General features: G+C 45.4%; 1 protein-coding gene across 1 annotated transcript; it reads left to right on the top strand.

Annotated features, from left to right (window-relative positions):
* Window positions 1-1,828: 1,828 nt before the first annotated feature.
* On the top strand, window positions 1,829-4,824 carry LOC127300284 (receptor like protein kinase S.2). Its single transcript, XM_051330380.2, has one exon. It carries the CDS (start codon window positions 2,143-2,145, stop codon window positions 4,690-4,692), a length of 2,550 nt encoding a protein of 849 aa, XP_051186340.1. The 5' UTR covers window positions 1,829-2,142; the 3' UTR covers window positions 4,693-4,824.
* The last annotated feature ends 22,173 nt before the right edge of the window (window positions 4,825-26,997 follow it).

The following is a 26,997-nucleotide window of genomic DNA, read 5'->3' as shown; positions in this document are numbered from 1 at the left end:
CTGACTCGATTGACGATGTTGAACCCGAAAAATCGGGATCGACCGCTGATAATCCCGACGAGATCGGAATTTCGAGACGATACGATCCTTCCTTCTCGACGCGGAAGTGGAACTTTCCGAACGTCATCTCCATGGGCTCCTCCAGATACGCATATGCATCCAAACGGGAGGGCGGGTGAGGAACAAAATCGACTAGACCAGTTTCGATCTGTTTACCTCTGTCCATCGCGTTGCTTGCAGTTGACGAAGTCGACGAACTTGAACGTGCCATCGAGATCAGCTACTTGACACCTCTAATTCCCACAGACGGCGCCAATTGACAAGGGATTAACTTATCAATGCCTACAGATTGTAGACTAGGGTTTTAGTCGGAAGTAGAGGGCAAGTAGATCTCGAAGGTTTCAGCCGAAAAGTACTCGACGATTATGAAAGCTAGGGTTGCGTGAAACAATGAGTTGATCCTTTCTTTGTCCCTCGACTCCCCCTTATATAGGAGGCGGAGCCGAGGGAGTCGTAATACACAAGTTACAGAGTCCGGGAGGGTTTCTAACCCGTCCCGTGATATTACAGGTATGTATTTCCTAATACAACTCTAACTTTCCTTAGTAGTAATCTTGGGCTTCCAAACTTCATATTCATCGAGTCGTGGGCCTTCAGTAAACCCCGGGTACCATCTTTGGCAGGCCCATTGGGGATGCCTATGTCAGTCGGTGACTATGAAAGCCAACTTTTATTTTTGCAAAACTCTATCATGATCAACTTGGCTCTACTGAATGCCAATGAAAATTCTACTTTTTTCTAGAATACATCCTGAAAGATGTATCACATATCACATAAGACATGCCAAGCACCAACTTTACAATGCTTGCTAGCGGCTTAGATTGTTGTCAACATCAGGTGATACCCCCTCGACCATAAGCCTACTCTCTTTCTAGCAACCAAAGGAAAATCAGAGGCTGAAAAGTGAAATGAAAAGAAAAAACGTGAACCCAGCGCCCGTAGCGAGCGGTGGCAAGATGACCAACACATTGGTTTGAATCAAGGTCATCGAATTGTCCACTCTTCCTTCTCCATTGTTCAATCTTCCACCAATGCCCCTATCGCGCACACTATAGGGGTTCATCCAAAAATGCACCGATATATCAACCTACTCCCTGAATGGTTGTGTCCTAATTAAGAAAGCAAACCTCCTTAAGTGAGAGCTAATCTGCAGAAAAACATGTGAGCACCTCTAACACTAGATTATTTTTATTGTATTCATCGTGAAATATATTTCCATAGATATTAATATATTTTTCTATGAATTTGGGCGACAAGACCGAGGATGTAGTTAGAGCTTAAGTTAATTTAGAATTGGGGGTTTGCTAGTTCTCGGCTAGCTGAGAACTAATTTCGTGTCCAGTTAAGTTTTCCACCGCTCGATTTGCATCGTGATTTGTGCTAGTCATAAGTTCCAGCATGAGTTACAACTTTAATGGAACAAAGTTAGTTCGACATGAGAAATAGTCACACCTTGGAATTGAGTGAGTAAATAATTGCAGATGTGAACACAAATAACCAGAAAACGGGCTTGATCATAACGTAGGAGACGTGTGTTGTCTCCCACCTTGGTCCGTGACATCACCCGACGGCATCCCTCCACCAAAACCATGTGAAAATACGGTGAAAACAAATCTGTTATCTGCCCAATTCCACCCGAATCGTGCGTAACCCTTCGCTTTCATCGAGTGCCCACCATCTCCAGCTGCCATCCAAGTCAACCGAGTGAGCCACCCACCATGGCACAATGAGCTATAGCTTGCTAGCTGCTTGCCACCATTCTTAGCCAAACTGCTTCGCCTTCACACACCACAATATCGGCTATCGCCGGCCTAAACCCATCCGACTCCTTGTCATCTTGCGTCGCCTTCCTATCTTCTCCTACCTGCCCTGCCCCCCACCGCCACGCGCGCATTCCCCATTGATCCCGACCTCCACCGCTCAGCTCCCTCCCCAACTTTAAACTCCCCCACACGCGCGCGGCCACCACTTGCTAATTATGCCAATCCATCAGCTAACAACGTCCCCGACACCTACCTAGCATCTTCCACCTTGACGCCAACTACTGATTACCACCTCCAGCGGCAGCTAGCTGCTCGCGCCATGTCGCTTCGCCGGCTATGCTTCGTGCTGCCCATGGACGGGGACGAGCTCCTCGTGGCTTCCGACGACGACGTCCAACGTCATCCTCGGCAAAAGCTGGGATCTTACGTCCGAGGCAAGGTCGGCCGCGCGCTGTCCTGCCTCCGCGGCTGCGGCTGCCACGATTCCCGGTCAGTAACAGCGGGCTTCGAGGACATGGACGGCGTGTACGAGCTCGGCGCGAGGAAGATCAAGGGCGCGTCCGGGCCCCGGGTGTTCAGCTACTCGGAGCTCTACATCGGCACCAGCGGCTTCAGCGCCGACGAGGTGCTCGGCAGCGGCGGGTTCGGGCGCGTCTACCGCGCCGTTCTGCCCAGCGACGGCACCACCGTGGCCGTCAAGTGCGTCGCCAGCGTCGGCGTCGACCGCTTCGACAAGTCCTTCCTGGCCGAGCTGGCCGCCGTCGCCCGCCTGCGCCACCGCAACCTCGTGCGCCTCCGCGGCTGGTGCGTGCGGGACGGGGAGGAGCTGCTGCTCGTCTACGACTACATGCCCAACCGCAGCCTCGACCGCCTCCTCTTCTCCCCTGCGGCGGCCCCCGCGGCGCCGCTCGGCTGGGACCGGCGACGCCGCATCGTGGCGGGGCTCGCCGCCGCGCTGCTCTACCTGCACGAGCAGCTCGACACGCAGATCATCCACCGCGACGTCAAGACCAGCAACGTCATGCTCGACTCCGAGTACAACGCGCGCCTCGGCGACTTCGGCCTCGCTCGCTGGCTCGAGCACGCCGTCGAGGACGCCCCGCCCACCAAAAAGCTCGACCTGCTGCCGTCGACGCCTTCCGTGCGCTCCACGTCGTCGTTCTCCTCGTCGGCCAACTACCAGTTCCGGCTCATCGACACCAGCAGGATCGGCGGCACCATCGGGTACCTCCCGCCGGAGAGCTTCCAGCCCAGGGGCGGGGCGACGGCCAAGTCGGACGTGTTCAGCTTCGGGATCGTCCTCCTGGAGGTGGCCACGGGACGCCGGGCGGTCGACCTGGCGTACCCCGACGACCAAATCTTCATGCTGGACTGGGTGCGCCGCCTGTCCGACGACGGGAAACTCCTAAACGCTGGCGACCGTAAGCTGCCGCAAGGCGGCATGTTCGACATGGTCCGGTTCATCCACCTCGGCCTCCTCTGCTCCATGCATGACCCGAGGTCTCGTCCGACCATGAAGTGGGTGGTGGAGAACATATCCGGAAGCTCCTCCGGCGACCTCCCGCCGCTTCCGTCCTTCGTAGCTCATCCAAAGTACATCTCTCTCACTTCATCCTCTTCCGACGACTCGGGTACGTCCACGACCATCGTCGGCACGAACAGCACAGCCTCCCCTGCCTCCTCGCCGATGAAGCCCATGTACGCCACGGCGGCTGGAACCACCATCTACCTCACCGCAGAAGACGGCAATAAGACGTCGTCCGGCGGCGGCTCGGGAACTGACAAGAGCGGCAACAGCCAGCGATCGTCGTTGTCACCGCGGCCAGTGGTGGCCGTCCCGAACGTGGATACCCCGCGCGAGATATCGTACAAGGAGATCGTGGCGATCACCAACGATTTCTCCGAGTCGCAGGTGGTGGCGGAGCTGGACTTCGGCACGGGCTACGAGGGGTTCCTGGACAACGGCCGCGGCGGCCGGATCCACGTCCTCGTGAAGCGGCTCGGCATGAAGACGTGCCCGGCGCTGCGAACACGGTTCGCGAACGAGCTCTGCAACCTGGCCAAGCTCCGGCACCGGAACCTCGTGCAGCTGCGCGGCTGGTGCACGGACCACGGCGAGATGCTCGTCGTCTACGACCACTCCCCGGGGAACCTCCTGAGCAACCACCTCCTCGTCCGGCACAGCGATTCCGAGACCCTATCGTGGCGCCACCGGTACGGCATCGTCAGGGCGCTCGCGTCCGCCGTGCTGTACCTGCACGAGGAGTGGGACGAGCAGGTCATCCACCGCAACATCACGTCGGCGGCGGTGTTCCTGGACCCCGACCGGAGCCCACGGCTCGGCAGCTTCGCGCTCGCCGAGTTCCTGTCAAGAAACGAGCACAGCCACCACGTGGTCGTGCCAACCGTCTCAGGGTCGGCGCGTGGCATCTTCGGGTACATGTCGCCGGAGTACATGGAGAGCGGCGAGGCCACCACCATGGCCGACGTGTACAGCTTCGGGGTGGTGGTTCTTGAGGTCGTCACGGGCGCGATGGCGGTGGACGTGAGGTCGCCGGAGGTGCTCCTTGTCAGGAAAGTGCAGCTCTGCCAAGAGCAGGACCGTGACGTGGAGGCCCTCGCGGACAGGCGGCTCGACGACATGTTCGATCGGCAGGAGCTCGTGAGGTTGGCCAAGATCGGCATCGCGTGCACGCGGTCGGACCCGGCGGCGCGGCCGAGCATGAGGAAGATCGTGAGCATTCTCGACGGCAACGACGAGGTGCTGCGGAAGTTCGAGCGGAGAACGGAGAGCAGGGTAGAGTGGGAGAGGAAGAATGCAACAGCTCTGTCTTTGGTTAGGAGATTGCAGGCTCTCGGCATACACTGAAACATGCACAGCATACAATCTTAAAAAGAGGCACGGTGCATCAAGAGAATCTTTATTTTGTTCATATACAAAAATCTGGAGCATTTTGTGTGGATAATTATAGTAATGCTAAGTTACAGAACTTTTTTTTTTACATAACGCAGTTACTGAATGATGTGGAGGGAGGATGTAGGGATCATGGCCCTAAAATCAGAGAAAAATTCAAAAATAAAACCACCATAATTGTGTATGAAATTCATCAAACGTACCGTTGGGATTCGTAATTTTTTCAAAAGATTGGTGTACATATGGTTTGCTCCCTTCTTCTGACGGCCTCTTCTAATATATAATGATGCATGCTTTGGCATGTGTTCGAGAAAAAAAAATCAAAAGATCACCCGGACTTGCGCTGGTACTTTTCAAAAAAAGAAATTATTGAGTGTTTATTATAATCACGTTAATAATTTGCTTCATGTCTCCCATCGGAAAGTGCATGGAGCTCCTATGGGTTTTTTTTTGCATTAATTCATATTTGTATGAATTGTGCATATACCTTATTAAACTATTTGTTGGCTTCATGGTTGAAAGAAGAAGTGAAGAAGGTCAAATGTTGACCAAGGTGTCATTTTGGAGTGATCCGAAGATTGTTCATGAGAGAAGTTCAGCCTATGACAAGCATGCCGTTAAAAATAAGATTGAGTAGGTTCTCATGCATTCCTTCAAGACATCATTAATATGAAGAAAGAAGAAATGATTCAAGGTTGATCAAGTTGAAGCGCAAGTTCAAAATGAGTCATCTAGAAGAGATTATATCCTTGAAGCTTGTCATTGTTTTGGTGATAATAGATATGTGAAGATATGCTTAAGAAGGGGTTCTCCCGTAGTGGAGTACGGGGAAGTAATCCACAAGACTTCAACGAGCAAGCGCAATAAAGAAAGGTGGTCCAACTTGAGAAGGTCAAGATTGTCATCATCTAGCTCAAGTCTAATGCACGAGGCTAAGGTTTGTTCTTGACATATTTTCTCTTTTATCGGCCTCTTGGTGTTTGTTGGGAGGCCAAGTTTTAGGATCGGAAGTCGTAATATCAAGGAGGTCTCTCGAGTGAGTATCTTGATCATCTAGTTTGGAGAGAGATTAAACATTTACATCTTTGAAATCATTTTTCTTGGTTGTTACATGGATCGTATCCATGTGAAGATTTCGAGCTTGGGTTATTCTTATGACAATCTCCAGTTCACTGAAAATAGATTTCGTATAAAAACATGTTACTTTTAAAATGTTGGAGATTTTGCCGGTTCTTCGTTAAAGGAGTTTAACCTCTAAATTCTTGGCAAATTCTCCCTTAAATTTGTTACATCTTATGAAGTATCGAAGTTGCCACCAACCATATCATATCTTCCATAGGAGAATCCATTGGATCTAGATCTTTTAAAAATTTAGTTTTCTCCTCTTTTGTTCTTCGCCTATTATTCCCTCATAGGTTTTATAGCTTTGTTGGAATTTATGAGTGGAGGACCTGAGGACGCCATGTGTTCTTGCCTTTGCATTTGGTGTACCAGTTTGAGTTCTCCCCGGAGACTTGGTTGGTAAAATTGTGTGAACTAATTATTCTTGGGTGCGTGTACCTAGAGCTTGTTACTCTTGGGTTATTGAAACCCTAGACTGCTTTGTGGCCTTGTGATATTTCAGTTAAGTATTAGAGATAACTCCAAGTTTGAAGTCTTTTGTGGCGATTACTTGGGAGCCTTCAATTGAGTTATGGAGTTTTTCTTAACCTTGTACGGGTTCGGCGACCACCGTCAAGGATCAAATAGTGAATCAAGGATATCCCTTTTGGTGAGAAAGCTCGAGGAAAACACGGCGAGCCATTGTGGTGATTGGCTAGCCTTGTGCCGACACATCACTCCAACATAGAGTAGCATCCGCAAGAGTGTGACATTCAGGATACATCGTCGTCTTCATGTGCCTGGGTTATCTTATGCACTTTACTTTGTGATAACCTTCGTGCTTCAGCTTCTCACCAAGAGCCAAGCGTTGCGGGCCTAAGGGCTTAGCGACTTTCTTTTATTTTGTGGGTTTATTTTTATTTTTATTAGCTAAGCGCCTAACTAAGAACTTCTTTGTTGTGGATGCTCTAAGGCTGCTCCATAACAAACATTATGTAGGTATCGTCACAAGATATGGATAAATAACAATAGGGAAGAATATCAATATGATGTGTTGTATTTGTTGTCTTGATCGTGGCTTTAGCAACACATACTTTTTCGATGAAGTGAATATATTAATATCAAAAGGATACCAATTACACCCAGCCTCTGCAACAACGCACCACCCTAATGGCACTACGGATGCACACAGCTAAAAAAAGGAAAAAAACTAAGAAACAAAAGTCTCGGGTCTAACAACAGCAATACATCCACCGCCAAGACAACACCTAAAATACAGACTCTCCAGAAACGACGCCTCCAAGAAGAAAACAGTGCTCTAACACCATTGTCGCCCGATCAACGATCTTAGGTTTTCACCCTGAAGATAGTCCCCGCTCTCGAAACAATGCCTCCAACAAGGTCATTGCCAGACACAACCAGTTAAGGCCAGACCTTGGGTTTTCACCCTGAAAGGTAGGACTCTGAACTTCACATGTGTTGTCGCCCCCACTTTCATACCGCTGCTGTGAAGCCCGGAACACCAAGCAAGTCCCTCAACAGCACGGAGACTTGAACCTCCCTTAGCTAGTCCTCCCCTCCGGCCTTCATGAACTTCTCTTCTTCCGACTTTCATCATGGATCCATAGTCACTTGATGTCAACACAGAAAAAGAGCTTCGGGCCGCTCCCTCCAGAACCAATCGGTCGGAATAAAAGCATGGGTGCGCACGACCGAATACCACCGATCCAGCAAACTTCAGGCAATAAAGCACTGTTACATTCACCGGCGGAGCCTTCCGGAACTCAACACTCCGGCTAGATCACGAGTCTAGGCCTCCGGTAGGTCTTCCTCTTCACGCAAGAGAGACCCTAGGACCACCGCCTTTATTCAGGTCGGACCCCCACGTCGGCGACCATCCCGGGCTGGACACTCCAACCCCCCACCGGCGCCTTCGTCGCCGGCTTCCAAGCATCTCCATCTCGCCGCCGAAACGCGGTGATAGATCGATAGATCCACCACCACCAACCGCAGGCCGACCCCTCTGGCGAAGAAGAGGGCCACCTCCACCGTCGTACCCAAGGCTGCTTCCCCGAGCGACCTCGTGTCGCGGGTGAAGCCCGAGATCGCCTCCACTCACCGGCGAGAGGCGGGGGGAAATTGGCGCAGGCCATGGGCCTGGCCGCCGCCCACCACCAGCCCCTGCCGGAGTGCTGCGGAGAGCCGACGGGAGGAGGGAGACCGCAGCGCTGGCCGCCGCCACCCATCCCAACCGCGCCGGCCGATCCACCAGGGGAGAGCCGGCGGGAGAAGGGGGCGCAGCGCAGGCCGCCGCTGCCCATCCCATCTGCGCGTCCGCCATGCGTCAAGGAGGGGAGATCCGGCCGCCGTCCACCATGCGTCGGCGAGGAAGGGCCCCCGCCGCCGCCACACCCCGTGGGTCTTTGCCCCGGCGGCGCTACCGGCAGCGGCGGCGGTGGCGGCGGTTAGGGCTGGGGAGGCTGGGGTGCGGGGTGCGGGGTGCCGGTGTGGTGGACTTAGTTTCTTCTGTGGTAGAAAAACAGAAAGATCGCAACACATACTTGCCAAAACCACAATCAATATACATTTATGAAGAATGCAACATGTAGAAACCAGCTTAATTAGACGGGTAAGTGTGAAACGAATTCTGGCCTGGGATCTTAAATTTATTCTTCGATACCGTAAATGCTCTCCCAACTGTGATCCTAAGGCTCGAATGCTCTCCCAACTCATTCAGATCTTGTGAAGTGTTGTAGAAACCTACAACATATCATGTGATCCTAGCATTGTTCCTAGAAGAGAACTCACTCAATCTGTTTTCCGATACTGCAAATATCCTCTTAGATGTGATCCTAAGGACCGAATGTCATCGAATCGTTCTTTGGCCGTCTCAGTATAGTGTCTCCTAGAAGAGAACTCATTCAAGTCCTCAATGGTTGTAGAAATCACGAGGTCTATACTTTTTTTTTTTCCGAGGACATCGCAGGAGCTCTGCGTCATGAGGTGTAAAACATGATGCGAATAGTGTAATGTATGTTCCGTGCATAATTCGACCATGAAATCTGTCCTCAGAGGCGCACTTGTTTCCCCACTCAATCCATTATGCTAATGATCTTTGTTTTGTCCAATGTTGACTAGTTTTGGTTTGAGAATGAATAAATATAACAGCTGCGAGGGAGCTATCGGCCCCAAAATCCTATCCACCCACCACCTGATGGCGACATGCATCCACAACCGAAGACAATGTTGCATGCCCTCTCCTCTGGCTGCATTCCTGAAGTGTCGCGTGTGTGCTCCATCATCGCGTGGAAAGCTGAAAGCGGCCGACAGCAAGAGCCCCAAGGGGAATCGACCCTGCGCCTGAACTGGAGAGCTTACCTGACGGAGCAATGGCGCCCTCCATCGCACGTTTTCCCCCGTAAAGCTGTTGCTGAACGTATCAGACCTCGTGGTCTTGCTGTTCATAGATGTTGGCGCTTCGGCCGGTTGGAGAAACTGGCCGGCAACGCTGACAGGTAGAAAGGGTTAGGGTACGATGTGCAACAGTAGCAGGGAGACGAACTGGTTAGCATAGGATGGTGGAGCCGTGCTTGCTATAGTGGGTTTTGGACCAGGACAGCGAACCATCATCCTTGCTTGCTTGAATAAGATGATCGACTCAGGCAACACGCATTTCTGGAAGATGCCTTACTCACGCCAGCAGGGGAAAACGTGTGACGGGAATGATCTTCTTCATCGCTTTGCTGGTGTAACTCAATCTAAACGAAAGAGACGATTTTCCTCCCAGTGGTAAGTCATGGTTGTAGCAGCTCCAGGGTCGAAATCTAGCAGCTGACGCGGTTACTCTGGAAAAGCGAGAAGCAACGGAGCCCATCGTCGCGCATTATACTGGAGGGAGCATAAGACGTTGTGATTTAATGGGGTTTTAGGCAACGTTGCGCAAAGACGAGAAACATCGAGCCATTATCATCATTCGAGAACTTTTTTTTTCTTTCTTTGAAAAAGATGGTTGACTCACACCACACACGCATTTACAAGAAGGTAATCGACTCACGCCACAAGGGAAATCTGGCAATGAGAATTGTCTGCGCTTATCGCTGCTGGGTAACCATGAGCCATCACTTTACTGATGCAAACCGATCATACGTAAAGGCATTGACTTTGTGCTGTACGTAGTAATAGTTTATCTATAGGTAAAAACCAAAGCGAGCAACACACTTACAAACTTGAGATTCCAACAGCTCCTTACATTCTCGGCGAATTGATTTTTAAAATGAAGAATTTTAGACACCGAGGAAGGAACATATTCACTATACAATGAAGGAAAAAAAAGGTACAATACAAGTATTTGTCGAGTGCGTTCCTTGGACTTTCAGCTGTTTAAAACTTTTACTACTTTTTTTGCGAATAAAAACTTTTACTACTTAATTCCGCTGAAAAAAATAGTTGTTTGAGATTGCTTGCGTGCAAGTGAAGACGTGGATCTTACACTAAGACTAGCCACAATGGGAGTATCATAAGTAGTATCATGCATGTCATGTTGGCAAAAATCTGATGACGTGGCACTACTAGCCACAATGGGAGTATCATAAGTAGTATCATGCATGTCATGTTGGCAAAAATCTGATGTGGCACACAAATTAATGAGGTGAAAGATGAGAGTGGTATCATAATATGATACCGTATAAATAGCACGTAAAACTAGAAAATTTAATGGCAAACACATCATGTACATACATTTGCATTGAGATTCTACAAATATTAAATATGATGATACTATGATACTATCTTATGATACTATGCATTGTGGGGTTAGTATTATAAACTAGTATCATATACATGATACTAGTGTATGATACTTACCACTGTGACTAGTCTAACATGCAATGATGTGCTAGGTCACTGTAGCAAGAGTTGCGTCGCTGTTTTCTTGGACGGTTACCATTGCACGCGGAGCAAAGCGCTCCGGCGTCTCGCGCATGCCAACTTGTACTTTTTAGTCCATCTTTATGTCGGGAGCGCCTATATGCCGCCTTTAGCGGCAGTTTCGCGAGTCACCGCGTACCCCTGCGCAAATGGGCTCGGCCCATATTACTGTGTTCCACTGTTTCGGTGTTATTTCAGGTATTGTACATTTACACTCGCACAATCGCGCGCGTCCGCTGCCTCTGCATGCTCCGACATTTTCTCTAGAAACACGTGAGCTTTGTTGACTACAATGACGGGCGCCGTGCCTTGTTGTGCCACAAGCTCTAGTCAATCCAATTTGTAATAAACGGATCTCCCACGGACTTGCATGCCACGCTCTGCCTAATGAAGCCACCCGCTGATTCCCTGATTTTTTTGGCTTCTCAAATGGAGCAGTACAAATAATACATTATTAAACATAAAATTTGAATCTCCAATTTTTTCTTAAAACACATCAACAATTTTTCAAAACTCATGAACATGTTTCGGAACCTTTGGACTATTTGTTTAATGAATGAATATAACTTTTTTTATCCATGTGAACATTTTTATCCAGATGTGTCAACATTTCTTTTTGAATCCTTAAACGTTTAAGAGTTCACGAACATATTTTTCAAACCCATGAACAATTTTTGAATCTCGTGAACATTATAGAAACTACCAGAACATATTTTAAGTATGAAAAACATTTTTTTGAATCCATAAACATATATTTTGATATCTTAACAATTTATCGAACACGTGAACATTTTTCAAAATTATTGACTCTTATTTTAAAATTAATGAATGCATTTTTTGAACCAATGAATATTTTAAACACCGTGAACATTTTTTCGTATACATATGAACTTTTCTTATGATTCCGCGAGCATTTTTCATTTTACGAACGTATTTCATGAAACAACTTTTTTACCCCATGAATATTAGTTCACATACATAAACTCATTTCGTGAACTATCTCCTATAAAATAAATTTTAACCTCATGAACATTATTTTAATTACATGAACAAAATTAAAAATTAAAAATAGTATATTTTAAAATTTGTGAACGTTTTTTAGAACACATGAACATTTTTTGAAACTGTTCAATTTTGAAAACTGTTTAAAATTTAAAAGCTAAATTCTAAATAAATTCAAATTCAAATTCGAAAAATTTGAAAACTAAAAAATGTTTTAAAAAGGTTCAAAAATAAAAAAATGTTCAAATTCGAAAAGAGTGCAAGAGTAAAAATGTTCTAATTTTAAAGATGTTGAAAAATGGTTTAATTTTTTAAGAAAAATCGCTGGAAAAATCATTAAAAAATGAAAACCGGACAAAAAACCCAGCAGAAATAAACATAGAAAGAAACTGGAAAGGGAAAAAACGAAATAAAAAAACGGACAGAGGAACCAAGAAAACCTGAAGTGCATGCGTAACGGGCCGGCCCAACATAGCTCGCCCTTATGCGGCGCCCAGTTACATCCCGCAATAAGCGGTGAATAGGGATCCACGCAAAACCTATTCTCCGCCCAGCAGCGGGGCGGATAAACGCCCGCACGCGTGCGGGATGGAGCGGACCGCGGCCCATCTAGTTCTGTTTTCCGTTTTTGGTTTTTTATTCGGTTCTTTTCTGGTTTGGCGGCTTATTGTTGGTTTTTCTTTTTTATTTCTTTTTCGTTTTTTGGTTTTCTGTTTTTCGCCTTTTTTCTTGTTTTAAACTTTTTAAAATCCAAGAAAAAATTAAATTCGATAAAATTTCAAATTTTATTAATTTTTAAGTTCGAGCAAATTTTAAATTGGAGCAATTTTCAAGTTTAAGCAAATTTTAAATTCGGGCAATTTTTAAAAATTAAACATTTTCAATCTGATGGTTTTTAGATATGATTTTTTTAAATCTAAAAAGTTTCAAATCTGAAATTTATTTAAGAAGTTAAAATTAATACTCTCTCCAACTCATATTACTTGCCACTAAAATGGATGTATCTACAATTAAAATTTGTCTAGATATATTAATACACCTTAAGTAATATGAATCGGAGTGAGTAGAAAAGACTGCAGATAACCTCTCTTGACGGCTGGGCTGGCCCAATAAAAGGTAGCGAGGAGGAGCCGTTGCACGTGTGCATTAATCTCGCACGCACGCGAGTGGGGTATAGGTGCGCCAGTGGTAAGGCATAGGCAGTGGGGGCTCCTAGTTAATGCTTCAAGGGGAGCGAAAAGCAGTTGACGCGTCGCTTGCCTTTTCGCTCTTAGCGGGCCGGCCCAATTCACGTGTTCGGGATTTCAATGAGGATACGGTACCTGCCCATCCAATTGTTTTTCCTTTTTCGTGTATTATTTCTTTTCTTTCTTTTCTGTTGGTTTTCCAATATGAATATTTTCAAGATTTCGAAAAGAAATCAATTTTTATATTTTGAACCAAAACTTGTTCAGAATAGAAAAAATTTCAGATTTCAAAAAAGTTCAGATTTTGAAATCATGGTCAGATTTGAAAATTTTAGATTTGGGAAAAATGTTCAAATTTAAAAAATTTCAGATTTTAGAAGAGGTTAAAATATCAAATTTTGAAAAATGTTCAGATTTCGAAGTTAAAAAGGTTCAAATTTTATCAGAATTTGTTCAAAATTAAAAAATGTTCGGATTTAAAAGCAAAAACTAGAGAGAGAAAAAACAAAAAAAATATAACAAAAAACAGAAAAAGGAAAATATAAAACCGAAAATCAACAAAAACCCAACCGAACCCAGAAAACCCCGAGAAAGCCAAACTAGAATGTTCTGGATGCTTCCCAAGACCGGAAAAACCGAGGCACCCGCGGCATTACTGGGCCGGTCGCTAAGAAACATCTTCGTTGGAGGGGTTAGAGCATCTCCAACAGGCGCGCTAAAACGCCCGCGCGGCATAAAAACTGTCGGTTTGCAGCGCGCGGGAGGAAAATCGGCCCTCCAGCAGGCGCTGCAAACCGCGCGGCGCTGTAAATTTTTTAGGACGCGGGTGGGATTGCGCTATCGCGAGCGGGATAGTTTGTGCGCCGGCTACAGCGCGCGGCATCGCTCGTCCACGCGCGAAAAAACCCCCGCGCTGAAACTTCCCCTTCCGCGTCGCCGCCCGAGCAACCAATCTGTCATCTCCGCGCGGCCGCCGGTGCAACCCCGACGATGCACGGCCCCTCCGGCAACCCACTGACCCCTCCCTACCCCGTCCCACCCTTCGCCGTCGCCACCGCTTCCGCCGCGCCGCCGCCCAATGCGCCAAACCCTAGCGGCGGCGCCGACAGCGGCAACACAACGGCAGCTGCGTGCGCGCTCTTCGTCCCGCCGCGCGGGGCGCTGTACGCAGTTGCAGCCGCCGCGCAGATGGCAGCTGCGCAGGGAGGGGGGAGGCGCCGTCGACCAAACGGTCGTCCATCGGTGCCGCCTCCGTCGCGCCACCGAAGAGAGCGAAGGCGCCCGTCTCCCGCCGGCCGCAGCCTCCTCCTCCTCCGATGAACCAGACTCCTCCTCCTCCGACGACGACGAGCCAGCCGGCGCCTCCGTCCGGCAACCGCGCATGCGCACATATGGTGCATGATGAAATGCCCGAGAGGTAAAAACACAGCTTTTCATCTAAATTGTAGTTTAGATGCATACCTAGCCAGATAATAATGAATTTCATTGCAATGTAGAGTCGATGATGACACATTCATGGAGACAATGAATGTTGGATCTTCGTTCATGCATGATGAAGCCGCCGATGGAGAGGAGGAATATGAGGACGTAGATGAGGAAGGAGAAGGGTTGATTGAACCTCGCCATCCCGGTCGGTCGGCCAACTACACCATAGCGGAGGACAAGTTGCTTTGCAAGACGTGGTTGAAAATTGGAATGGATCCAACAACCGGTACCGATCAAACAAGAGAAACATATTGGATGAGGATGACAGAGTACTTCAACACACACAACACAAGTGGGAACGAGCGAACCATGCGCTCACTTCGGTCCCGTTGGTCCGGCATCAACACCGATTGCCAAAAATGGGCGGGAGTGCAAGCCAACGTCGATGTTCTTAATCCAAGTGGCACAAATGAGAATGATAGGGTTGTATGGATTCGTTGCATAGAAAACAAAAAATTTCCTACCGCGAACACGCAATCCAAGCCAAGATGCAATCTAGAAGACGGTAGCAACGAGGGGATTATCGAGTCTCACCCTTGAAGAGATTCCAAAGCCTACAAGATGAGGCTCTTGTTGCTGCGGTAGACGTTCACTTGCCGCTTGCAAAAGCGCGTAGAAGATCTTGATCACGGCGCCACGAACGGGCAGCACCTCCGTACTCGGTCACACGTTCGGTTGTTGATGAAGACGACGTCCACCTCCCGTTCCAGCGGGCAGTGGAAGTAGTAGCTCCTCTTGAATCCGACAGCACGACGGCGTGGTGTCGGTGGTGGTGGAGAAATCCGGCGGAGCTTCGCTAAGCGTGCGGGATGTGGTGGAGGAGAGAGGGCCGCTAGGGTTTGGGAGAGGGGGGCGCCGGCCACTAGGGGTGCGGCCACCTTGGTGGTTGTTGAGGTGGCCGGCCCCCTCCCCTTGGCCCTCATTATATAGGTGGAAGCCCCAAGTGTTGGACTACAAGTCTCCGAATAAGACCTGAACCCAAAACCTTCCATGTGATAGGGAAACCTACCCAAGGTGGGAATCCCACTTGGGGTGGGATTCCCCCCTTCCATGTGGGGGGTTGGCCGGCCCCCTTAGGCCTTGTTTGGTGCCAGTGTTTTTGTGAGTTTTGATGGGGGGTTTGAGGGGTGTTTTGGGTGAAACAACCACCACCCAAAACACTACCCAAAACACTACAAAACCCCTATCTTCCAAAACACTTGTCAAAACACTTGTTTGGCACACTTGTTTTACAAACCAGTGTATTCAAGTGTATTCAACACAAATAGATAAAAATTCGATCTTTTTTTACAGTTTAAACTATATTTGTATAGCAAATAAAAATATGATCTTTAGCACACTACAAGATCATATCTTGCAATCAATACATAAATATGCATTATAGCAACAATAGCATCTGTTCATCACAGCTACAACCATTAAACAAATAGAGAAATTCGAAGTGGATAGGCACATAAATAGAGAAATTCGAAGTGGATAGGCACATAAACCATGAAACAAATAGAGAAATTCGAAGTGGTAGCATCTGTTCAACCTTTTACATAAATATGCATTACAAAGAATAAAGTTAGCTCATAGCCTCAGATTTCATAGTCCATTTTTCGGAGACATGAAACAAATAGAGAAATTCTACAATATGTTGAATAAGGCACCAACTCAGCCCGGGAGAGTCCTCTTAAAAACATGCTTGTTCCCTTCAATATTACAAGAAAATCAGTCCAAGCAACTTGTTTCCTGCCAAATCAGTCCAAGCAACTTGTTTCCTGCCAGGAAACAAGATGTAAACCATCAAATACTAATATACAACCACATGCATTAGCTAGTTGTTTCATGGCTACAGTACTTTGGACTATAACATATATCTCAGAGACAAAGATCCCTAGCACAAGAACCACATTAGCCACAGTTTTATATAGAGCATTCAGCAAGTCCACCAAGCACCTGCTAACAATGGAGACATGACAACATTATTGATGCAACATACACGAGTTAAGTGACTGCTACTAACAATCTCATCCTAACAGGCCACCACAAAACGAATAGGCAAGACAAATTTTGAACTAAACGATTATTTGAACTAAACAGGAGCTAGCAAGACAAATTTTGCTCCAGGCCAATAATTTCCACCAAACAGAGAATAGGCAAGACCTAAACATCATTTGCACCAAACACAGAGCTGAAACCAAAAGGCTGGAACCTAACACACAAGTCTCCGCACTTACAAGACTTGTATAATTTCCACCAAACAGAGAATAGGCAAGACCGCATCATCCCCATCGACTAACAATGATCAACATTCAGTTAGCACGAACAAGTTACAGATCCATCCCCGGCACATCTTTTCTTCCTTCCTCCCAGTCTACTCCTCGTCTTCCCCAAAAATTGTGGCGAATCCCACGCAGATTTGCTCCGCCGGAGCCGGCCGACGTCGCATCCATGGCCGCCGCGTTCTCCATCAGGTCCGTGTGGAAGACCCAACTTGGCTACGGTTTTCGGGTACTACGGCGTTTTTTTTACCTGATCTCCGTCTGTGATCTGTCCTTACAACTACCGATGCACAGAGAACTGGATGCCACCCGAGCTGGCCGGACGACGCGTGAGACGCCCCTCGTCGACCGCCGTCCCGGTGGATCTGAGAGGGGTTGGCTATGGGCGCCAGGTTGGGGGCGGTGAGGTCGAGAGGAGAGAGTAGGTACCTGAGAGGGGGAAGCATCGGCGGCGTGGTCTTGGAGCGTGGAGGGAGCTTCGGCGGCGGCGTGGTCTTGGAGCGGCGACCGGCGTCGTCTTCCTCCCGCTCGCCCACGTCGCCCTCTCGCCGCCATGCAGAAACGCGAGGGGTGGCTCGCGTTTTCCTTCCACCCCAGCCCGACGGGTTTCGGCCGGTTTCGTCGGGCCTAAACGGGCCGAAACCGGCCTCCCGAACAGACCAGGCGCGTTTTGAGGTGTTTTGGGGTGTTTTCATCGAGCCCGAAAAAAACACCCCAAAACCGGCCCAAACACTGCTAAAAACACTGGCACCGAATTGGGCCTTAGGGGGAGTCCACTTGGGACTCCTCCCCCTCTAGGGTTGGCCGGCCATGGAGGTGGAGTCCCTTTGGGACTCCGCCTTCCATAGTGGTTTCTTCCGGACTTTTCTAGAACCTTCTAGAACCTTCCATAGAACCTTCCGGATCATTTTAAATCTCATAAAATGACTTCCTATATATGAATCTTATTCTCCGGACCATTCCAGAACTCCTCGTGATGTCCGGGATCTCATCCGGGACTCCGAACAAATACTCGAACTCCATTCCATATTCAAGTTCTACCATTTCAACATCCAACTTTAAGTGTGTCACCCTACGGTTCGCGAACTATGCGGACATGGTTGAGTACTCACTCCGACCAATAACCAATAGCGGGATCTGGAGATCCATAATGGCTCCCACATATTCAACGATGACTTCAGTGATCGAATGAACCATTCACATACGATACCAATTCCCTTTGTCACGCGATATTTTACTTGTCCGAGGTTTGATCATCGGTATCACTCTATACCTTGTTCAACCTCGTCTCCTGACAAGTACTCTTTACTCGTACCGTGGTATGTGGTCTCTTATGAACTCATTCATATGCTTGCAAGACATTAGACGACATTCCACCGAGAGGGCCCAGAGTATATCTATCCTTCATCGGGATGGACAAATCCCACTGTTGATCCATATGCCTCAACTCATACTTTCCGGATACTTAATCCCACCTTTATAACCACCCATTTACGCAGTGGCGTTTGATGTAATCAAAGTACCTTTCCGGTATAAGTGATTTACATGATCTCATGGTCATAAGGACTAGGTAACTATGTATCGAAAGCTTATAGCAAATAACTTAATGACGTGATCTTATGCTATGCTTAATTGGGTGTGTCCATTACATCATTCATACAATGATATAACCTTGTTATTAATAACATCCAATGTTCATGATTATGAAACTAATCATCCATTAATCAACAAGCTAGTTAAGAGGCATACTAGGGACTCTTTGTTGTTCACATAACACACATGTATCAATGTTCCGGTTAATACAATTATAGCATGGTATGTAAACATTATCATAAACACAAAGATATATTATAATAACCATTTTATTATTGCCTCTTGGGCATATCTCCAACAGTCTCCCACTTGCACTAGAGTCAATAATCTAGTTTACATTTGTAAAGATATAACACCTTGGCCTTCCGGTGCTTTATCATGTTTTGCTTATGGGAGAGGTTTTATTCAACGGATCTGACATGCTCAGAAACGTATGTATTTTGCAATTTATTTGCGTCTTAACGCATCACTCATTTTCCAAATGAGTCGGCATTAAATATGTTTGGTCTTCTGGTGGAACCTTAATTCCGTGGTCTGAAATATGTCACTAATATTGTCATACACAATATAGCTTCAAAGTTCTGACACTATCGGAACTACACCAAGTTCTCAAAGAACCTCTTGACTTAACATCCTCAGTCATTGTCAAAACAATGACATACTCTGCCTTCGTTTGTAGAATCCGTCACAATATTTAGAACTCTTCTAAATCTAGCATAGACAACTTCTAGTTCATTGTGCTACCTTTTAAACATCACTTAGTCTAATTTGAGATTGAAATTTTATTTTTATATGTGACCAAACAAATATCGGTGAAACACCTTACAGCGATTTGTTTGTCATTTCCCCATATAAAACTATATATGTATCCTTGGTTCTTCTAAAGCACACATGGATATTCTTACTGTTTGTCCAATGATCATCACATGAATCGTTCTGGTATATGCTCCTAACTTTTTAGAGCATAGGACATCTGATTTTGTACATATTATTCGTGATCTAAAATCACTCATGTGTTTTTAGTCATTGAGTGTCAATTACACTCAAGTCTTGTTAAACCTTCGCATGAAAAGAACATTTTCTTAATATTTCTATATTGAACTATTTCAATATCCATCCTATGTACTTTGACTTAAATTTATTTATGTGTTTCAATCTATCTTCATAGATCTTGACACTAAATTTGTTTCAGTCCATATCCTTTCATTGAAATTAATTCTCAATGAAACATTTTTAATCAAGTATATAATTACATCATTTATAACCAACTATATGTCATCTACATAAAGTATTATAAATATATCTCAGCGCTCCCACTTAATTTCTTGCAAATGCAAGCCTCTTCATCGTCTCTGATGAAATCAAAAACTCTTTGACTATTTCATCCGGTGAAGATTCCAACTCCGTGATACTCATTTCATCCAATTGAAGTTTGTATACCTATCTAGTATTCCACGGACCAGCAAAACTCTTGGTTGTATTTTGCATACATCTTTAATACATACTTCTGTTAAGTAATGTATTTTGCCATCCTACTAGCATATCTCATAAAAGAAATATGTAGTGATTACTAGAATAATCCATATAGACTATAAGCATTGCTACGGAAGATCTAATCTTATCGTAGTCAACTCTTTGAACTTTGTCGTAAACAATTTTTCGACAAGTCGAGCTTATTCAAGGATATTCCATCCAAGTCCATCAATTTTATAGATCCATTTACTTTCAAAAAGTATTCATCTATCTTGGATTTCATAGCGTATAGCCATTTTAATGGAGTTAGGGCCCATCATAACTTCTTTGTTCGTAGTTGGTTTATCATTGTTCAAAATCAATCCTTTGTCCACAAATCATTTATTTGATCACAAAGTAAACCATACCTACAAGGTTCAATAAGTACTTCGATCTCCATGGTTAAAACACTTTGTAGTCATGGAAGCCATGATCGTTGTGGCCGCTTCCGGAACCATTTCCGATGCTGCGCTACTCTGATCATTATGCTCAGGTTCATAAACCATATCAAGTTCTATTGTCCTTCCACTCAAATACTTCGCTAGAAAACAATTTCTTTAAAATAAGAAACATTGACAAACACTTTTGTCTTTTATTTCATAGTGGAAAGAATTCCCAATCAATTCTTTGGGATAGCCAACAAAGACATTTATCCGTTTTTGGTTGTAAACTCTTAGACCAAAAATTAAAGAAAGGACTATTAGGGTTTATACCCATGCCATAACTTGTATGGTGTCATTTCAACGGATCATGATGATGCTCTATTTAGTGTAAAAGCGGTAGTCTCTAAAGCATATTCCACAAAAATTATAATGGCATTAATCTTTTATCTCATCATTGACCCAACAAGGTTTGGATACATCTCTTGGATACTTCATCATCACTATGATACTTCAAGAAATGTGAGTTGTAGAACAATTTCATAACTCTCTTAGATGTTCGCTAAAACTTGAAATTCAAATATTTCCACTATGATCCAATCATAGATATTTGACTTTTCTATTATGATGATTTCCACTTCATGCCGAAATTTATTTGAATCTATTCAAATGTTTCAAACTTCTTCCTTATCGAATATATCCACATATATATACTCAATTCATTGTTTGAAGTTTTCATGAAGTAGAAGAATCTCCCGCACACAATTATTCCCAGTGAATCATATACATCATCATGTATGTTTCCACTAAGTTAGTTGCCCATTCAAAACTTGGCCTACGAACGGTATTTCAGTCATTCCTTTTAGAAGAGATTTGCAAGCGCCAAATGATTCATAAATCAAATGACTCCAATAATCCATTTGCATGGAGTTTCTTCATGCGTTCCTTTCCAACATGACCTAAATGGCGGTTCCACAAATAAGTGGAATTCAAATCATTTGCCTTATGGCATTTTAGCGTCAGTGTTATGTATGTGTGTTTCACCATTAAGATTTATAATAACTTATCCATCATACATGGAGTAATGTCATAATTTGAACAACTCATTGTTTTCATTTGACCAGAGCAAAATAACAATTATTAAGTTCTTTATTATAAATTCTAAGGGCCAGATAGAATGCTAACGACGAACATAATAACACTTTATTTTGTTCCAGACGTGCATTCCTATCATATTCCTTGTCAGTCACTTAGGCCATTGTATTCTCGTATTGCGTTGTTTTGTATGATGCTTCATACCAACCAATATGGTACAAATACCCAAGAATTTGATTGTGTGACCAAACGTGGAATACATCCATAACATGTATATCTTTTATATACACCTGAGCTAGACTTTCTAGTCTTTTCTTTCTTTCTGCCAATAGTCGTTTGTAGTTTCTCTTTTAGCTTTCCTCATTATTCAGAAAGACACTTCAACATCAATAACTTCTAGGTTTGTTGGTCAAATACCAATAACTTTGAGGTTCTTACTTTGAAGTTAATCATCATATGACAAGTGTTCTGGATTTCACTATTAGTAACCTTGTAATATGATGAACAGTTTCACTCATAATTTTATCCATTGTATCATGATGACTTTCCGAGACCATGTCTGTACATGCTAGACTCGTAAAGTTTTAACCTCAGTATTCGCATGTGCAAATCTGGCTTGCACCCGTTGTATGCACACGTAGAATCTATAACACCCGATCATCACGTGATGCTTCGATACGACGAGTCTTAGCAACGGTGCATACTAAGGACGATTACTTCATGGATATGCGAATATTGTTAGTGCCCCAATAGTTGGAGGATTGGGACGCCTTGCGTCTTCAACCTTCGTACATTCCCATAAAACTTATGAGTTTATGTAGTCTCACCAAATTATATTCTATTATCTTGCAATGAGGTCTTAGATATCACATATATCTCATACCTTGATTATTTCTGAAAACTAAATTTTCAGCTCCTTACTTTTCAAACAAATTTGAACTTCAAGTTTCACGGAGACAAGATAACTTTAGGTACTAATTGAAACCATAGTTCTATGAATCAACAATGTGAGGTTTACTAAAAGTTTGCAATAGGACTTAATCATTTCTTGATTCTTAATCAATACGGTACCAGTCCGTAAAGTTTCTTGTCAGATTTTAACAGTATTTCTATCTCAATTACAAGACTAGCGCATGGTAGAAAAACGGATGACAATACTACAAAATTAATTCAAAATACTACTCAGACTATGTTTATGATAATTAGTTCATATTTTAATCTAATTACTAATGAACTCCCACTTAATACAACATCCCTCATAGTTGTTAAGTGGTACACGATCCAAATCCACTACACCAAAACCGATCATCACGTGAGATGATGTAGCTTCAATGGTGAACATCAACATGTTGATCATATCATCCATATGACTCGTGTTCAACCTTTCGGTTTCCGTTGTCCCGAGGCCATGTCTATACATGCTAGGCTCCTCAAGCAAACCCAAGTATTCCGCGTGTGCAACATGGCTTACACCCGTTGTATGTGAACGTTGAGTCTATCACATCCGATCATCACGAGATGCTTCGAAACGACGAACTATATCAACGGTGCATACGAGGGGAGAACACTTTATTATCTTGATATTAATGTGAGGGATCATCTTATAATGCTACCATCGCGTTCTAAGCAAAATAAGATGCATAAAGGATTAACATCACATGCAATTCATATGTGATATGATATGGCCCTTTAGTCTTTGCGCCTTCGATCTTCATCTCCAAAGCACGGACATGATCTCCATCATCAACGGGCATGATCTCCATCATTGTCGGCGTAGCGTCAAGGTTCATGGCGCCGTCTTCATGGTTGTTCACCTCATGTAGCAACTATTACAACTACTTTGAAAAACTACTCAACATGAAATTTAAAGACAACCATAAGGCTCCTGCCGGTTGCCACAATACAATAATTATCATCTCATACATATTCATCATCACATTATGGCCATATCACATCACCAAACCCTGCAAAAACAAGTTAGACGTCTCTAATTTGGTTTGCATATTTTACGTGGTTTAGGGTTTTCGAGAGAGATCTAATCTACCTATGAACATGAACCACAACGGTGATACTAGTGTTGTCAATGGAAGAGTAAATTTAATCTTCACTATAGTAGGAGAGACAGACACCCGCAAAGCCTCTTATGCAATACAAATTGCATGTCGAACGAGGAACAAGTCTCATGAACGCGGTCATGTAAAGTTAGTCCGAGCCGCTTCATCCCACTATGCCACAAAGATGCAAAGTACTCAAACTAAAGACAACAAGAGCATCAACGCCCACAAAACCATTGTGTTCTACTCGTGCAACCATCTATGCATAGACACGGCTCTGATACCACTTTAGGGATTCGTTGCATAGAAAACAAAAAATTTCCTACCGCGAACACGCAATCCAAGCCAAGATGCAATCTAGAAGACGGTAGCAACGAGGGGATTATCGAGTCTCACCCTTGAAGAGATTCCAAAGCCTACAAAATGAGGCTCTTGTTGCTGCGGTAGACGTTCACTTGCCGCTTGCAAAAGCGCGTAGAAGATCTTGATCACGACGCCACGAACGGGCAGCACCTCCGTACTCGGTCACACGTTCGGTTGTTGATGAAGACGACGTCCACCTCCCGTTCCAGCGGGCAGCGGAAGTAGTAGCTCCTCTTGAATCCGACAGCACGACGGCGTGGTGTCGGTGGTGGTGGAGAAATCCGGCGGAGCTTCGCTAAGCGTGCGGGATGTGGTGGAGGAGAGAGGGCCGCTAGGGTTTGGGAGAGGGGGGCGCCGGCCACTAGGGGTGCGGCCACCTTGGTGGTTGTTGAGGTGGCCGGCCCCCTCCCCTTGGCCCTCATTATATAGGTGGAAGCCCCAAGTGTTGGACTACAAGTCTCCGAATAAGACCCGAACCCAAAACCTTCCATGTGATAGGGAAACCTACCCAAGGTGGGAATCCCACTTGGGGTGGGATTCCCCCCTTCCATGTGGGGGGTTGGCCGGCCCCCTTAGGGGGAGTCCACTTGGGACTCCTCCCCCTTTAGGGTTGGCCGGCCATGGAGGTGGAGTCCCTTTGGGACTCCGCCTTCCATAGTGGTTTCTTCCGGACTTTTCTAGAACCTTCTAGAACCTTCCATAGAACCTTCCGGATCATTTTAAATCTCATAAAATGACTTCCTATATATGAATCTTATTCTCCGACCATTCCTAACTCCTCGTGATGTCCGGGATCTCATCCGGGACTCCGAACAAATATTCGAACTCCATTCCATATTCAAGTTCAACCATTTCAACATCCAACTTTAAGTGTGTCACCCTACGGTTCGCGAACTATGCGGACATGGTTGAGTACTCACTTCGACCAATAACCAATAGCGGGATCTGGAGATCCATAATGGCTCCCACATATTCAACGATGACTTTAGTGATCGAATGAACCATTCACATACGATACCAATTCCCTTTGTCACACGATATTTTACTTGTCCGAGGTTTGATCATCGGTATCACTCTATACCTTGTTCAACCTCGTCTCCTGACAAGTACTCTTTACTCGTACCGTGGTATGTGGTCTCTTATGAACTCATTCATATGCTTGCAAGACATTAGACGACATTCCACCGAGAGGGCCCAGAGTATATCTATCCGTCATCGGGATGGACAAATCCCACTGTTGATCCATATGCCTCAACTCATACTTTCCGGATACTTAATCCCACCTTTATAACCACCCATTTACGTTAAAGGGCGCTTTGATGTAATCAAAGTACCTTTCCGGTATAAGTGATTTACATGATCTCATGGTCATAAGGACTAGGTAACTATGTATCGAAAGCTTATAGCAAATAACTTAATGACGTGATCTTATGCTATGCTTAATTGGGTGTGTCCATTACATCATTCATACAATGATATAACCTTGTTATTAATAACATCCAATGTTCATGATTATGAAACTAATCATCCATTAATCAACAAGCTAGTTAAGAGGCATACTAGGGACTCTTTGTTGTTCACATAACACACATGTATCAATGTTCCGGTTAATACAATTATAGCATGGTATGTAAACATTATCATAAACACAAAGATATATTATAATAACCGTTTTATTATTGCCTCTTGGGCATATCTCCAACAAGGGTAAGCCATTCTACTACTATGTTGGCAATATGGCTCATATGTGAAGAATATGGTTCTAGTTCATATAGCTCATCTATTTTCTTTTCCGCATATGTGTAGAACTCTATGGCTCAAGGATTGTTTAGGGATGTGGGAAAGAAGAACAAGAAAGGCAACAAGATTCTTGGCAAGCCATTCACCTTGCATCATTGCTATGAAGTTCTAGGAAATGAAGAAAAGTGGAAGACCCGCGGTAAGTTGGATGCGGCAACTATGGCGGCCAATGCTACCGGTGATGCAACAATCATCGATGATGATGATTCAAGTGATGAAGGCAAGAAGAGAAGCTCCACTCCTCACTCGGTCAACAATGGGCGGATGAATGTGCATGGTAGGAAGACCGCCAAATATATGAAGGGAAAGAAGGACGGAGATGGCGACATTGCAATGGCTATGGAAAGAATTGCAAATGCACGATTGCAAGCAAATAAAGATAGAAAGGTGCAAAGAAATTTGGAGAAAGAGGCTATGGATGCTATTGAAGCTAGAAGAGCTGCGTTGGAGGAGAGGGTTGCCGCCAACGAGGAGAGAAAGTTGGCTTTGGAGGAGAAGAGGCAAGCCACCGAGGAGCATCTACGCCTAGCGGAGGAGGAGAGAAAGCTTTTCTTGATGGATACTTCCCAAATGGATGAGAGGCAAAAGGAGTACATCAACCTTCTTCGCGATGAAGTGTTGGCCAAGAAGAGATTGTTGGTAGCCAACATGAACACTTCCGCGACCGGCATGTTTGGAGGAGGCATGCCGACATTTGGAGGAGGAATGGGAGGCATGGCCGGCATGGGAGACATGGCCGGCATGGGAAGCATGCCCATGCCCGGCATGGCCGCCATGGGAGGCTATGGAGGCATGACCGGCATGGGAGGACCAACCTATGGAGGAGTGTTTGGAGGGACTATGGGAGGCTCGGTGAGTGGTGTGTATGGTAGTATGGGAGCACCACCGGGAGGCTTCGTGTCTTCCATGAATGCTACTATTCCTCCTTCAACCCAAGATGATGAGGAAGAAGAAGAAGGTGTTGACTTGGAAAACGCCGAAGTGTGATATGCATTTGTGATATGCAAATTGTGTGTTCCACTTTGTCCATTTGAACCATATGTCGTGTGTCATTGTTGAACTACGTCATTTTGTGTGTCGTTCTTGAACTATGTGATGTGTGTTGCACTTTGTTTCCATTTAAATTATGGTACATCATTTGTTTCATGATTTATGTGTGAGTATTTGATCTTGTGAGATGCATAGTAGTGTAGAAAACTGTTTTCCGCGCTGCGCGCGCTGTATTTTGCCGCGCCCGGCGGAGGAACATTTTTACCGCCCGCGCACGCGCTGCATATTGACGCGTCCAGCGGGGAAAAAACCGGCTCACAGTATCTGTTTACCGCGCGATGAAACGGAGATTTACCGCGCCGCGTTTTAGCGCGCCTGTTGGAGATGCTCTTATGCGTCGGCCACTAACGTTCGCGTGAAGCGTAGCATAGGAATCGCCGTAGGTAGTTGAGTCATATAGCGTTTCTTAAGGTGTATTTTTTTCTTCAATAAAAATGGAAAATAA

Source organism: Lolium perenne, chromosome 5 (genome assembly GCF_019359855.2).
Source record: "Lolium perenne isolate Kyuss_39 chromosome 5, Kyuss_2.0, whole genome shotgun sequence".
NCBI classification, from domain to species: domain Eukaryota; kingdom Viridiplantae; phylum Streptophyta; class Magnoliopsida; order Poales; family Poaceae; genus Lolium; species Lolium perenne.
This window is presented reverse-complemented; position numbering and strand designations above follow the sequence as displayed.

Excerpts from the sequence above, each read along its gene's own strand:
- LOC127300284 (XM_051330380.2), top strand. The coding sequence starts at position 2,143 with ATGTCGCTTCGCCGGCTATGCTTCGTGCTGCCCATGGACGGGGACGAG.